At 42.7% G+C, this 13,271-nt stretch overlaps 1 protein-coding gene across 1 annotated transcript; it reads right to left on the bottom strand.

The window, feature by feature from the left end:
• Positions 1-1,257: 1,257 nt before the first annotated feature.
• Positions 1,258-12,014, bottom strand: MRPL23 (mitochondrial ribosomal protein L23). The gene is made up of 5 exons (XM_029961071.1): positions 11,950-12,014; positions 11,676-11,798; positions 10,960-11,042; positions 9,502-9,575; positions 1,258-1,623 (listed from the first exon to the last, which is right to left on the bottom strand). Exons 1-5 carry the CDS (start codon positions 11,973-11,975, stop codon positions 1,459-1,461), a joined length of 471 nt encoding a protein of 156 aa, XP_029816931.1. The 5' UTR covers positions 11,976-12,014; the 3' UTR covers positions 1,258-1,458.
• Positions 12,015-13,271: the final 1,257 nt, after the last annotated feature.

Below are 13,271 nucleotides of genomic sequence, written 5' to 3'. Positions count from 1 at the left end.
GGTTGTAAGCAACAAACCACAGAAGATGGACTGTCGTGCAGGAGGGAAGTAGCAGGGGGAAAGAGGTGACTAATGAACAGAAGGGGGTGCGTAAAATCCTACTTGGATTGCCTCTCTGGAGAACAGCTGTTTCCTTGTAAACATCTTGCTAGCTGTCCAAACAAGAAGTTCAGACACAGAACAATAAACGAGAGCACCCGGGTAGGAGCACTGAAGGCATGGGCTCATTCACTACCCTGCCAATTGCTCCAAGTGGCAGAATTCAAAAGCCAGGGAAACATTAGCTATACATTTAACCCTGTGTATGCTGTGTTGTAGCAAACGGTCTGCAGAAATATCCTTCTCCATCTGTGGTGAAACACTTCCTAGCCCTCCTTTTCTCCCATTGTTCCTGACACAACAGCAGAGCGCATTATTTGACAAAGGAAAAGAGGAAATATCCTCAACAGATTGAGGAGAAAGAGCCACAGAGTCAAGAAATGAAAAAACTGAATGTGGCAGCCCTGAAGGCCTTGAAAAGTACTACCACTGCACTGGCATCAGCAACTTGGAAGTAGAGGGAGTTATACCAGAAAAAGCAAAAAGAGTCTTTTTATTATTCCTCAGCACAAAACAGCCTACACTGGTAGAAGCTCTTCTATGCCAGTACAACTGTGTCCACACAGGACCCTTGCCAGCACTGCAAGGTAGCTGCGGATAGGGGAAGGAATACCAGGATAGGGGGAGGAATACCAGCGCAACCAATCCAGTAAACATTCCTAGGGCAGGCAGCCACAGAAGGCAACTACCTGCACTGCACAACAGCGAGCAGAGACAGGCACCACCTTTGTCTGTTCCTTGATGCTTCTGGGGATCAAACACATACGTGCCCAATCATAAGCCTGTCCTATAAATCCTGTCCCCAAAATGCCAAACAACTGTTACAGGATTGCAATAACACTTCTCCAGGAAAGAAGGGACCACTGCAAGGAAGGCAATACACAGGACAGTATAACACAACAACTAACAATAAGGGAACCCTATGTCCCGAGCCTACAGTCCAGTTATCTACACTTCCATGTTTACCTCTGACTAACCTATCTTGACTTTTATACGTTCTATTCAGTGCAAACTGCACGCATCCTAGGAAATGAAATGCCTCCTATTTCTACTCAGAACAACCTGTAGAAGCAGAAAGAAAGTAAACACGATACTCTCAAAGTCAGAAATGACAAGAAGAAATTCCACACTTTAGAAACAGTCCACAGGAAGTCCAAGTTCACAGAAAAGTCCTGATGCAGTCAGATTTATTTTACCTTTTTATTTCTTCAGGGCCATTTTGTTGTAGTCATGCACACATAGCCAGGAAAAAAGACCCGCTAACAAGAATAAACATTCAGTCATTACAAGGAGGGAAGAGTGCAAGTTCTGCTAATCAAAATCCCTCTGAGCCTAAAGGAAGGCAGCTGGCTTGTTGCATCAAAGTCCAAACCAATCGGGGACTCCACCTCGTCTGGGGTCACCTTCCTGCTTCTGCTTCTCTTTCTCCATATATTTACTCCTGAAGTCATCAAAAGAGCGAGTTTCTGTATCTTGTTCTTTCTCTGGAAATAAGTTGGGAAACTGAAAGGTTTGTCCTTGGCCCTAAAGAGAAAAAAATGGTCAGAGAGACATTCCAGCCTTTCTGCAATAGCTATGATGCATATACTTATAATGAAAGACCACCCTGAAGTTTCAGCTAGTGCAAAACAGTACCTTGTAACCTCCCAAGATCTCCTTCCACCCATCTCCCCAAGATACTCGTATATCCCTTCCCCCCAAAAGCTAACTTGCAGCCTCTCCTCTTTCGTGTGCTCTTAAGACACTGACATCTTTTTTTTTACAGATGAATGATCAGGAGATGGACACCTCTTCAAAGACTTTGAACCAGCTCAGAGATGATATGTGAGTCATACAGTAAAAGCAAGATAAGCAAAATAAATGATTTTGTTAAAGTAACTCCACTGGGAAAACACACAGTGGATCAGGCATTCGTTATGTTAACACTCAGGATATGAGAACTGATTGCAGTTGTTTAGATCTTAGCTAAGGATAAGACAGAACATTCCTAGCAGCTGTTATTGTAGAGTGTAATGTGGGCATACAGAATAACAGATATCAGAGGTCTCTTATCAACAGACATAAAGACTACAGTGTAAAACAATTAACAGTGAGAACAATATGCCTAATATATCACTAATGAGATTAAAGTGATTACATCTGCATTGTCATTCTGCTTAACAGACAAGTCATTTAGTGAAACATCATCATCAGATCTATGTCTCCCACTTGGAAAATAAACATTTGCTTGGTCTCTGGCTTTTATCTAACAGCAGGAAATCATTATTGGGTGGAAATGTACTATCCCATTAACATTACCTACTTGCTTTTTAGTGGTAAGCACAACTTCATTAAATTCAACATCATTGGCACTTCCATTCTGTATGGGCCCTTGCATAATAAAACTTGCAACTGATCACTCATAACTCTAAAATTACTCTCCAAAATACTTACAAACATTACCATACGTTAACTTCTTTGGCAGCATATTGCATACAGAATTCTCAAGAAAAGCTTTTAATTGCTTCAGATCAAAACAGGTGGGTTTGGTTTTTTTAGATCAGCCATTCTTTATATTTGTGCAATAAATATAACCAAACAAGAGGCCCAGTTATTAAACAGTTCCACAAAGGACATGAAAGGAGCCTTCCACAACACAGCTACCTACCCTGCATTTTGGGATCAGAAATATGGCATAATTAAATCCAACAGAACCGTCACCACGTCCCTGACCCATCTGAATGTGTGCTATGTTTCATTTACTCAGATATATTCAACCTGGTAAATAACAGGTGCGAAAAAAATCTAAACCTCAAGCATATGCTTTGGAGAGAAAAAACATGACTTATCCCAGATGAGATTATCCAGACTGGAATCTACAAAATACCAACTCATACCCAGCAATGCTCCGGTTGTTTTTGTAGTGCATACTTCTTGGGGGTTTCCTAAGAGTCTGACCATACTACAAAAACAACAAAGGAGCTGCTGTGTACATAGCTTGATTCCAGCCTGGACAAGCTCAACTGGAACATATCAAGGTTTTCCTTTCCACTGGTGTACGCTCTGGGGTTTCAACTCTTTTGTACCTTTAAATTACCAACAGGTATGCTTTTAATAGCTGTCCTATGACAACTAAAGCATAGTTCCATTTCACGGCACAGAAACTGGCCTTGAGCAATCCCCTCAGTGTCCTTGAGCAATCCCAAAGCTGCAGCCTACTGAAACTCTTCCTTTAGCTGGATCAGCAACAAACACCCTTGAGGCCAAGCACTGCCCAAGATTTTAGCACACTGAAGCATTTGGGAAAGAATTTGTTTATATTACAAAAACTAGTGTGTTTTAACACAGTGCCACTCAGCCCTGTGGTACCTATAGAACAGACAGGGCCAATACTGAAGACTTGTCTGCCCTGAAGAGGAAGCCATTTTAGTCAAACAAGACAGAAAACAATTCAGGCTAACATGGTAGGCATACCACCTACACTGAAAATCTGAGAACTATTTATATTGGTAACACTGTAGTAAGGGACTGTTCTTGTTATGGAGCACTTTCATTCTGGTATGCTTCCAGGACCAATGCATTTCCCTCACTGGAGAATGAAGGAAAGCTGTCCCTGAAGCATACTAACAACATCCACGGTAATTCACTAAGCATTGCAAAACAGTTATTATTTTTAAAAGAGGGAAGAAAACAAAAAAGATACACACAGAGTCTGTAGCAAAACCAGACAAACCTTTAAGCTGTTTATCAAAGTGCTCAGAGTTCCCATTTCAAGGCTGGTGAAAGTCAAATATTGAGCTGAAAATGTCAATCTGTATCTGGAGTCTTTTAATAAATCAAAATCAGCAGAGACAAGTTGGTTCTTTCCAGCTCTTGTTTTGTGAAGAAATTCTGATTTTGGCTGGCAGCCAAACACGATTTGAAACAGCCAAGACATTACACCCTGAGAACTGAAGGTTGATAAATCTTAAGTAACAATACTCTGCAGTAATACTGCACTGTAAGGCTCTGGAGCGATGAAAGCTGTATGAAAAATAGCTGTTGTGCATGCTCAGTAGCTAGTTTTCAGAAGATGCCTGCATCTTGGGTATTTCAAAATTTCAAAAATACCAAAAGGTATCAACTTACATAAAGGACTGTGAGTCTGTCCAGGCATATTTATACTCAGTGCATCCTCCACAAGATGCCAGAGGCTACCGAGGTTCAAGCTCATATGCCACATCCTCAAAAATAAATGCCTACCAAAGGAACAGAGGGATTGGCACTTCTTTACACAGTGCTGCTTTTTCTTACACTTTTTCTTTGTAAAAGTTTTCCCTTCTGTAACGGCAACCATTTGACAACCCCGTGATAAATGCATCCTCAGAATAAAATCCTCACTGGAATAAAGTGAACAATTTTTACTAAGTTCATGAGGGTTTATCTGGTTTGCAAACTGCTGGAACATGAAATGCTGGCGTACTCAAGCAGAAAGCAAAATTCTGGCTTACTCAAAAACCTTGCATTTGTTTACAGTTTTACCTTTCGCAAGCTCTTTATCCGCAGTCATCCTTTTAATTGCTGAATTATTGGAATTCACACAAGCTGAAGTAATCTCTAAAAAGGCTAGGGCTTTAGAACTTTAGAACTTCTGCCAGCATAATTACCTTCGTTAGAAGCACAGAGACAGGGGGAGAAAACAAGCACACCTTTCTACCCAGTATAGCTGTGCTAAGAGAAGATCCTGTAAAAAAGGACAGACACTGGAAAAAAAATAATTTTGCTCAGATAATTTAGTCTGTCTTGGAACTAGGTGCTGCACTGCTACCAAAAGAACTTTTTCACCAATGTGAGGTGATACACAGGTATTCTGTCAGGATAAGCTCTGCCACCACAGGCTCTTATATGTAAGGAGGCCTTACAGTGCTAAAAAAGGAACAAAAACCCAAACAAAGTAAGTCAGGGAGGCAGTATTGAAACACCTAAAAAAATAAAGACAATATGATGATTTTATGCACTGCTATTCTCAATTTAAGGTCTTCACAGAGACCTCCCTCTTTCCTACAAATTTTAAGGATATGTACAAGTAAGATGTGTGGTCCAGTGTTCAGATAACAGAAATGGGAGGCATTAAACTTCTTGTCCTGCACAACTCTAATCCTCAATTCAGCATTACCCAAATACACAAGGCCTCATGAGAATTCATTTGTTAAATGCCAGTAACATCCTTCACAATAAATAGTGACCTAAGCATCAATTATGGATTTTCCCTTTAGATTTCAAGCCTTTGTCATTAGAAAGGGTGAAAACACACCTTCTTCTCAGAGTCTGTCTAAGGAGTTATCACATGGAGTGGTACAAATTGCCTCCATTCATTTTTTAATGAGAGGTTAAGTGACCATAATTGGGCCTATGAAGTCAAGTGTTAGCCTTTCCACTGCTGAGCCTCACGTCACAAAATTGCTGGAAGGATTATCCGGCACAAACTCGGCACAAACTCGCTTATACTTCTCTGACCTTTGCGTCCCTTGAAAAGTTTATTAATGGAAGGTCAGCACAGATATTACTGTGCAGAAATGATGCAGCAAACACTGATCATGTAAACAGCTGTGAGATCTTCTGGTTATTTAGATAATTGAAGCACTTACTACTGTCCTTCAGAATTAGCAGAAAAGTGATGTTTACAATATCATTAAATAAAAAAAAAAGTTGGATTCCCAACAGCACGGAATTCAGTCCAGCAGTAGCAGCAAATGCAGCTAAGTTTAATAATACAGTGCATTTGAACAATTCTCCTACTGTTGTGGTGGTAATGTCTGATGTTAAAATGTATAGCAAAACAGCCCAGAAAGCAACTTCAAAAATCCACTCAGGAATGACACTGCACATGGAGCATCCAAGTTTTCTCTGAATTCAAAAGAAAACTGCTCTCACATCTGATGTGCAAATAGGTTAATTACTGTGAACGTACAGGACGCTCTAAACAGGGTTTGAGGAGAAAGCTTTTGCAAAAATGTTCCCACTGGTGCCATCATTCAAACAGCTAAATAGGTGTTAGTCCTAATGTTGACAAGGTCAGACTCCTTTTTACAGCCATCTCTGTTAGATTTCTCAAAACAGGTTTAATTAAAAATAGGTCTGGATTCCAGAGGCTTGTCTACAGTTGTGGTCCCACGAGTGCTAGCACCTGTTAAGCTAAAGCAGTGAGAATACTGAAGGAGGAGGAGGAGGAGGAGGGGATGTTGTCGGGTTTTTTCAATTTTGCTGATGTTAATGCAACTGTAAAGTTTCCTCCTGGCTTTCTTTCTTTCCTTCTTTTTTTTTCATTATCACAATTATAGCTGTATTGGAGTAAGGAGACAAGTTGCTGTATTACATTTTTTCATATCTACTCTGCAAAGATATATAGCTTTGGCTTTAATTTAAAAAATTAAACTATGTAGAAAAGTAGCATTTGATATCTGAGGCCATAAGTCTCTAACTTAAACCTTTCTCACTGCATTCCAAAAGGGGAAAACATGCAGGCAGGCTCTGGAATGGCAAGATATTGTTGATCCACAGCCTTCTATGATTTGAGGTATTTTTTAGTGTGAAAATATTATGCTTGGACAGATCACATATTTGTCCAGTTACCGCCTGAGAATAAAGTAAACAGCTCTGAATCTCCAAGAAATAGTATTTGGAAAAGAAAGGACAACAATTCTTACATGTGGAACAGCTGGGGTACTAGTCTGACACCTAAGGGTATGTTGACTGTGACTTCATACACCTTCCACCTTTGAGACACTTGAAGTAAATTAATGGATATGTATCATGTGCTGGAATACGTAAGGTGATGCTTTATGAAGCAGGGAAACATAACTAGTCATGAGAATATACTCAGTTTCATTCAGGTAAACTGCACCACAGCTGCCACCAAGTCACACTGGAAAGAGCAATACTTCCACCTAGTGGGCAACAGAAAGATCAATGCAAGACCTACCAAAAACTCATCCATATTTTTCCAGTCATAAGCAGTTTTAACTTCAAACTGGATTAATGAGAGAAAACACAGCTGGTAAAAATGGTGGGAAAGCCCAGCTATTCTGACTCACGGCAGATGCAAACTAATTGTCATGAAAATAAGGATTTTACAGTGGTTACCAAAGACTTTCCTAAATTAGGCAGATATTAACAATGGACTGCATGGGGCCTGTTACGGCCTGAATCACACCATGAATGAGAATGAAGGCAAACCCTTCAGATTCAGAAATGACACTGAGTTTCTGGCTTCGTCCACTGTTTAAAGCTAGTGTGAACACAGGACTGGGAGCTCATTGTCTGAGACATGAGAGCTAGTGATGAAAAGCTACAAACAAAAGGAAAAAGGGGGAGGAAAAAAGAAAAAGGGGGACAGACAAACCTAAATGTTAAAGGAATTAACAGAAAACAACAACAATAGGAAAAGAAAAAGAGCAAAAGAGAAAAAGGAAAGAGCAAATAGACCAGGAATGAGGTGAGGAAACAAGCAGACCAAGCTTCACTGACAAGAGTTTAGTAAATGGCCAGGATTCCCTCCCTTGAGATGAAATACAACACCAAAAGGTGGTGCCCTGATCCTGTTCATGGGACGGATGGAAAACATGGCCTTAAGAACTTATTATGGTAACTATATCATAGGGCAGTGCAGTGAGGGACTCCTGGCTGCCCCCATGTACTAAGAGCAGTCCTCAGCCAAAGTGCAACAGGGCTACATGAGTTGCCCAGAAGACAAAATGGGAGGCTGAAGGACTGACCAGAGATCCTGCTGTGCACCTGCCTTCAATACCAAACTAGTTTGGGTACATCTCCACTCCTCTGCCAAGCCACCCTTAAGGTAATGGTAACTATCCTAGGTCAAGAGGTTTGATGTGAAAGAAATGCACACAGGCATTGCCTTAAATAAACGTCTTTCTCCACAGAGGAGCAGCATTCTGCTTCCCACTCAGTCCCCCCAAGTATCCACGGGTTGCAGACTACCTCCTCCTCAACTCAGCAGACAAGAGAAAAAAAAGACTGCATTAAATACAACTAAATAAAATTTGAGAACTGACTACAGTTTGCTAGAGACTCGTGTCTACTTCAGTTTTGGGAAATAAGTTTGTAAAAGCAAAGAAGACACTAGCGGGAGGCTGTGATAATGGAAAGTGCCTGTAATTACCTGCTAAGGAACACCTCTCAGAGAAAGCAACTTGTGAGATAAAACTTCAGGCCTTCAATTCCTCAGCTGTGTTCTTAATGAATCATACAATCCAGATCTCTAGCAGACAAAAACCTAACACAGACAATCCAGTTGGGAGAATGTGCCCACCAAAGCAAAGACTCTTCCTTGAAAAAAGAATGTGCTTTTTAGCCATTGTAATGCAAAATCCTCACAGAGATAAGGTTGCCTCTAACTACAGCACAGTAAATCAACCTTAGTCCTTATCTAAATACAACTCTGTTACTTTCTAGCAACATTGTATTCATATTGTTCTTTTAAAGGTAAGGGCTGTCTAGAAAAAGAGACTCTCCTCACTTTTCTTTCCACTCCCTTTCTCAGAAAAGGCTTAGAGAAAAACTTCTAAACACATATAAACTTTACAAAATTAAACAAAAAAAATCAGAATTCCCATTGTCTGTGCATCTTGACTTTGACCCCAATGCCACATGAAATCTTTGGTGGTCTTTAAGATCATACGGTGCTCCCACAACACTGAATCCTTGCCCCAGGATGGAATAACACAGAGGTTGTGTTGTCAACAGCAATTTTGAGCTTATGGTTTTACAACCATAAGTAGCATTCCTTTAATGTAATTTTGGTATGTGAAGGGGTTTTTTGTCACTGATTGCACTTCTTTTTTGCGTAAAGACAGGTAAGCCCAAGAGAAGTCGAAACTATAATATGCCCCTGTTGTGAAAGAAACTTAGAAGCACAAGAAGCTCCTCTTCCACTGGGCAAACAACACATGTTTCAGAACCTGGTTCAGCCACAAAGCATGCTTGTTAGACATGACTAAAGGCTCTCCAAGGAATATGCCTTAGTCTTCTCTGAAACCTTTAATAAGAAGTTCCCTAACCTCACAATATATTCTTTCACTTACTGGATGTTTCAGCAATCAACCACACAAGTCATGAACCTTCCAGCACACAGAGTACAGGGTCAGCATGAAACTCACTGGCAAAGCAGCACCATATGACATCAGACCACAACCTACACACAGACCTCAAACCAATACGGGACTTGAAAACTAACCACTTGTTTGAATTTGATCTTCAGACTGAGTCATTTAAGTCTCTTTATATTCTGGAATGTATTAAAGAAACTGTCATTATTAAAGAATTGGCAGAAATATTCAGCCAACCAGGACAATTCACTGGACATTACTTCTAGCTTGGCTGGTTAACAGTCCTTCTCTTTCCTCACGAGCAACTGTGTTAACTCACCAGCTGTACATAGGCGACCTTGTAATCTGGTTTCTTCTCTCTCTGATTCCTGTGATTCCTCTTGTTGTTTGCACCTGCAGAAATGAAGAGAATCCCACCTTTTACTTCTGAGTTCTCCAAAGCAAGGCCAGACTGAAGGAGGGACTTCATTAGTTCTGATTTATTGTCAAGAGGAATATGCTTCCTTCAGTACCAGCATAGCATCGCAATTACTAAAGCGTAGGAAACTGAGGGACACTACTCTCCTTATTTACAAGCAGGGAACTGAAGTATCACCAGCCTGCTGACAGCCACTGTGCCTTCACCTCACACACGAAGTCTGCAAAGAAGCAAGAAGCTAAGTCTCTTGAGTAGGGGGGCTAGGAGTGGTAAACTGTCCTCCCAACATCAACAGCTTCAGGAAGACAAGGAGAAAATTACCACTAAACAGTTTTAAACTTGACAATTTTTCCTACCCAGCTAATGTGCTAGATATACTGTTTATACACCAGGAAATTATACTCCACATCCAAACAGTTCAAAGCACCCCAACCTTCTCCAAGTATGCTGGTCACAGCTGAGTGAGAAGTACAATTTATTCCCTGCATGTTAAGCAGACATTAAACCTCTCAAATTATTAGATATTCTAACACTCTTTTATCCCTGACTATATACATTCTACCATGACCTAAAATTCGCAAAGAGGGACACAATGGTTATAAGGACAAGCATGACTATTTTTCAGTGCTGTTTGAAATCACATGTGTTAGGTGTTTAAGACTTTACTTAATTCTGTTTTGCACATAAGCATATTACAGATGGTATTTCCAGGGTTTTTTATTCTTTTATATGTTCTGAGTTTTACAATCTTATTTTGAAGCTTTTTTTCATTCTCCATTTTTTTACCACTACAGCTCTTTTTTCCTATTCTTTTTAAATCTTACATTACAAACACATAATCTATTAGACCATTATCTACTGGTCTAATCGAATATTTTTCTTTGCTCTACAAACTTTGCCTTTTGTTAGATCATAACACCTCCTCTGTGTGCATGCAAGGTAATCTCAATTCACATTATTTTTTAAAAAAGGCTATGGCTGAAATTAAGTTTAATTACTAATTGTATCAAAACACAAGAAGCAGTTCCTTCTGAAGGGAGACACCCACTGGTCTTCAAGGAGAAATAGTACCAACTACAAAAGCACAAGCTAGATAACTGTCAGGATGATAAGGTTTTTTAAATTAAGGTTTTTCCTTTTAGAACTAAACTTACATCACAATTTAATCAACGCATTCAAATATGAAGTGGTGCATATCCATCTGAAGGGATGAATAAACAACTCAGCTGACTGACGTCACCAGCTAAGCCCTGGAACCAAAGTTTGCTGAAATCTAACAGACCTTTTGATAGCTATAAGTCCATTCTGGCTGCACAAGGATGCTGTATTTACCCCTTTGGATTACTCAACTGCACTTACCATACTGTATCCTGGTCCTCACAGCAGCTACCGGCACATTGTATATTCTTTCAAGGTAATTCCTGATATCCACTTTTGTCATTCTAGGCAATGCAAAAACATTTTGGGAAAGAAAGAAGAAAAAGTGTAAATATTTTTAAAAAAATAAACCAGAGACTGGTTGATACTCTGGAATAAATATGTTTTCTTCTTCTTTTAACCAGGGTAGCTTTACAGCACAAAAGTATAAACTCTACATAGATCACACACCGCTACAGCAATTCATTATCCATAAACTGTAACAACTGGTAAATATGTTATCCTCTGTAGCCTCAACAGTCAAAGTGCCAGATATATTCTGTGTTCAACAGGCTTTTTCACTGCCTGAGCTGAGAGCCCTTTCTTTATCTTCTGAGTAGCAGTTTCTGGAATTACCAGAACCTGCCACAGGCTTATGGGCTCTACTGTGTGCAGTCAGACCGGTCAGGTTGGAAGAGTCCTGACAAACACCTGGACATCACCTTGCTTCCTCTGGATCAAATTCACATGCACTTCCTTCCTCTAAGCCCGTCCCTGGGAAGGCTAAGCCTCGCCAACCCTCGGTGAGAGGAGCCACGCAAGGCTCGGCACAGTGAGTGCCCTCGCTGCCTTCCACAAGGGCTCCGCGGCGCAGAAGCCCCTTCCCGCTGCCCACAGGGGCGCTCCGCCCTCCCACCAGCTGCCGTGCCCGCACTCACTCCATGGAGACGCGGAACTGGACGGTGTCCTCGGGCTGCGGGACGCCGGGCCGCACCGCCAGCATGAAGAAGTTGGGACGGAAGATCCGCAGCTGCGGGCCGCCCCTCTGGAACAGCGGGTACTGCGGGGACAACGCAATGCGCCCGCGCACTGACCGCCTCACTGACCGCCCACAGCCCCGCTGCCCGCCTGAGCCCGCCCGGCCCCCCGGCCCCCATCCCATCCCACCTCCATCCCTAGCGCATCCCCCCGCCGCCCGTCCCGTCCGCTCACACGACCCTCCTGGCGCGCGCCGGCATGGCCGAGCCCGGCTGGAAGCCGCGGCGCCAGTGCGGCTCCCGGCGCGGCGGCTGCGCCCCCTGCTGGAGCGAGGAGCCGCGGGGGCCGATGCGAGCTGCGGTCCGACGCCTTCCGCCACGAGGGAGGCGGACACAGCCTTGGGCCAGGGGGGTCCCTCTAAGAAGGGGCCGCAAAGGCCGGGGCAAGGCGGAGCGGGAAGTGTCTGCAAGAGGCCACATCTGGAGTACTGTGTCCAGTTCTGGGCTCCTCAGTGCAAGAAAGACGAGGAGCTACTGGAGAGGGTTTAGGGGAGGGCAACAATGATGATGAGTCTGGAGCATCTCCCTTATGCAGAGAAACTGCGAGAGACAGAGGGGATCTCATTAATATGTATGAATATCTTAAAGTTGGGTGCCAAGGGGATGGTGCCAGACTCTTTTCAGTGGTGCCCAGTGACAGGACAAGCAGCAATGGCCATAAACTAAAACACGAGAAGTTTCACCTCAACATGAGGAAGAACTTTTTACATCGAGGGTGGCAGAGCACTGGAACAGGCTGCCCAAGGAGATCGTGGAGTCTCCTTCTCTGGAGTCATTCAAAACCCACCTGGACATGTTCCTGTGTCACCTGGTCTAGGGAACCCTGCTTTGGCAGGGGGGCTGGACTAGATGATGTCCAAAGGTCTCTTCCAACACTAGCAATTCTGTGATTCTGTGAAAATGTCACCTCTGTGGGACTTAGCAGTGCCACCTGCATTCCACGGGATCTGGAGGACAAGCTACTTCCTCCTGTCCTTTGCACTGGTGACACCCCAGTGGTGGTGCAGTCCAGCCCGGGGGCCCTCAGCATAGCAAGCATGGAGCTGTGGGAGAGCATCCAGAGGAGGCTGTGGAGATGCTGGGAGGGCTGGAACACCTGCCATGAGAGGACAGGCAGAGAGAGCTGGGTTTGTGCTACCCAGAGAAGAAAAGGCTCCAGGAAGCCCTCATTGTGGCTTATAATACTAAGGTCTGTCATGACAGGACAAGGGGCAACTTTTTAAATGGAAAGAGGACAGGTTTAGATTAGATATTAGGAAGAAATTCTTTACTGTGAGGGTGGTAAGACACTGTAACAGATTGCCCAGAGAAGTTGTGGATGCTTCATCCCTGGAAGTGCTCAAGGCCAGGCTGGATGGGGCTCTGAGCAACCTGGTCTAGTGAAAGGTGTCCCTGTCCATGGCAGGGGGTTTGGAACTAGATGATCTCTAAGGTCTCTTCTTACCTAAACCACTCTTACAAATCCATGACGCCGCAGCATGTGCCAACAGAGAGCCG

This window comes from Manacus vitellinus, unplaced genomic scaffold (assembly GCF_001715985.3).
Source record: "Manacus vitellinus isolate BGI_N305 unplaced genomic scaffold, ASM171598v3 scaffold_30_pilon, whole genome shotgun sequence".
Lineage (NCBI taxonomy): Eukaryota > Metazoa > Chordata > Aves > Passeriformes > Pipridae > Manacus > Manacus vitellinus.
The sequence above is the reverse complement of the archived record's forward strand: the minus strand, read 5'-3'. Positions and strand labels throughout refer to the sequence as shown.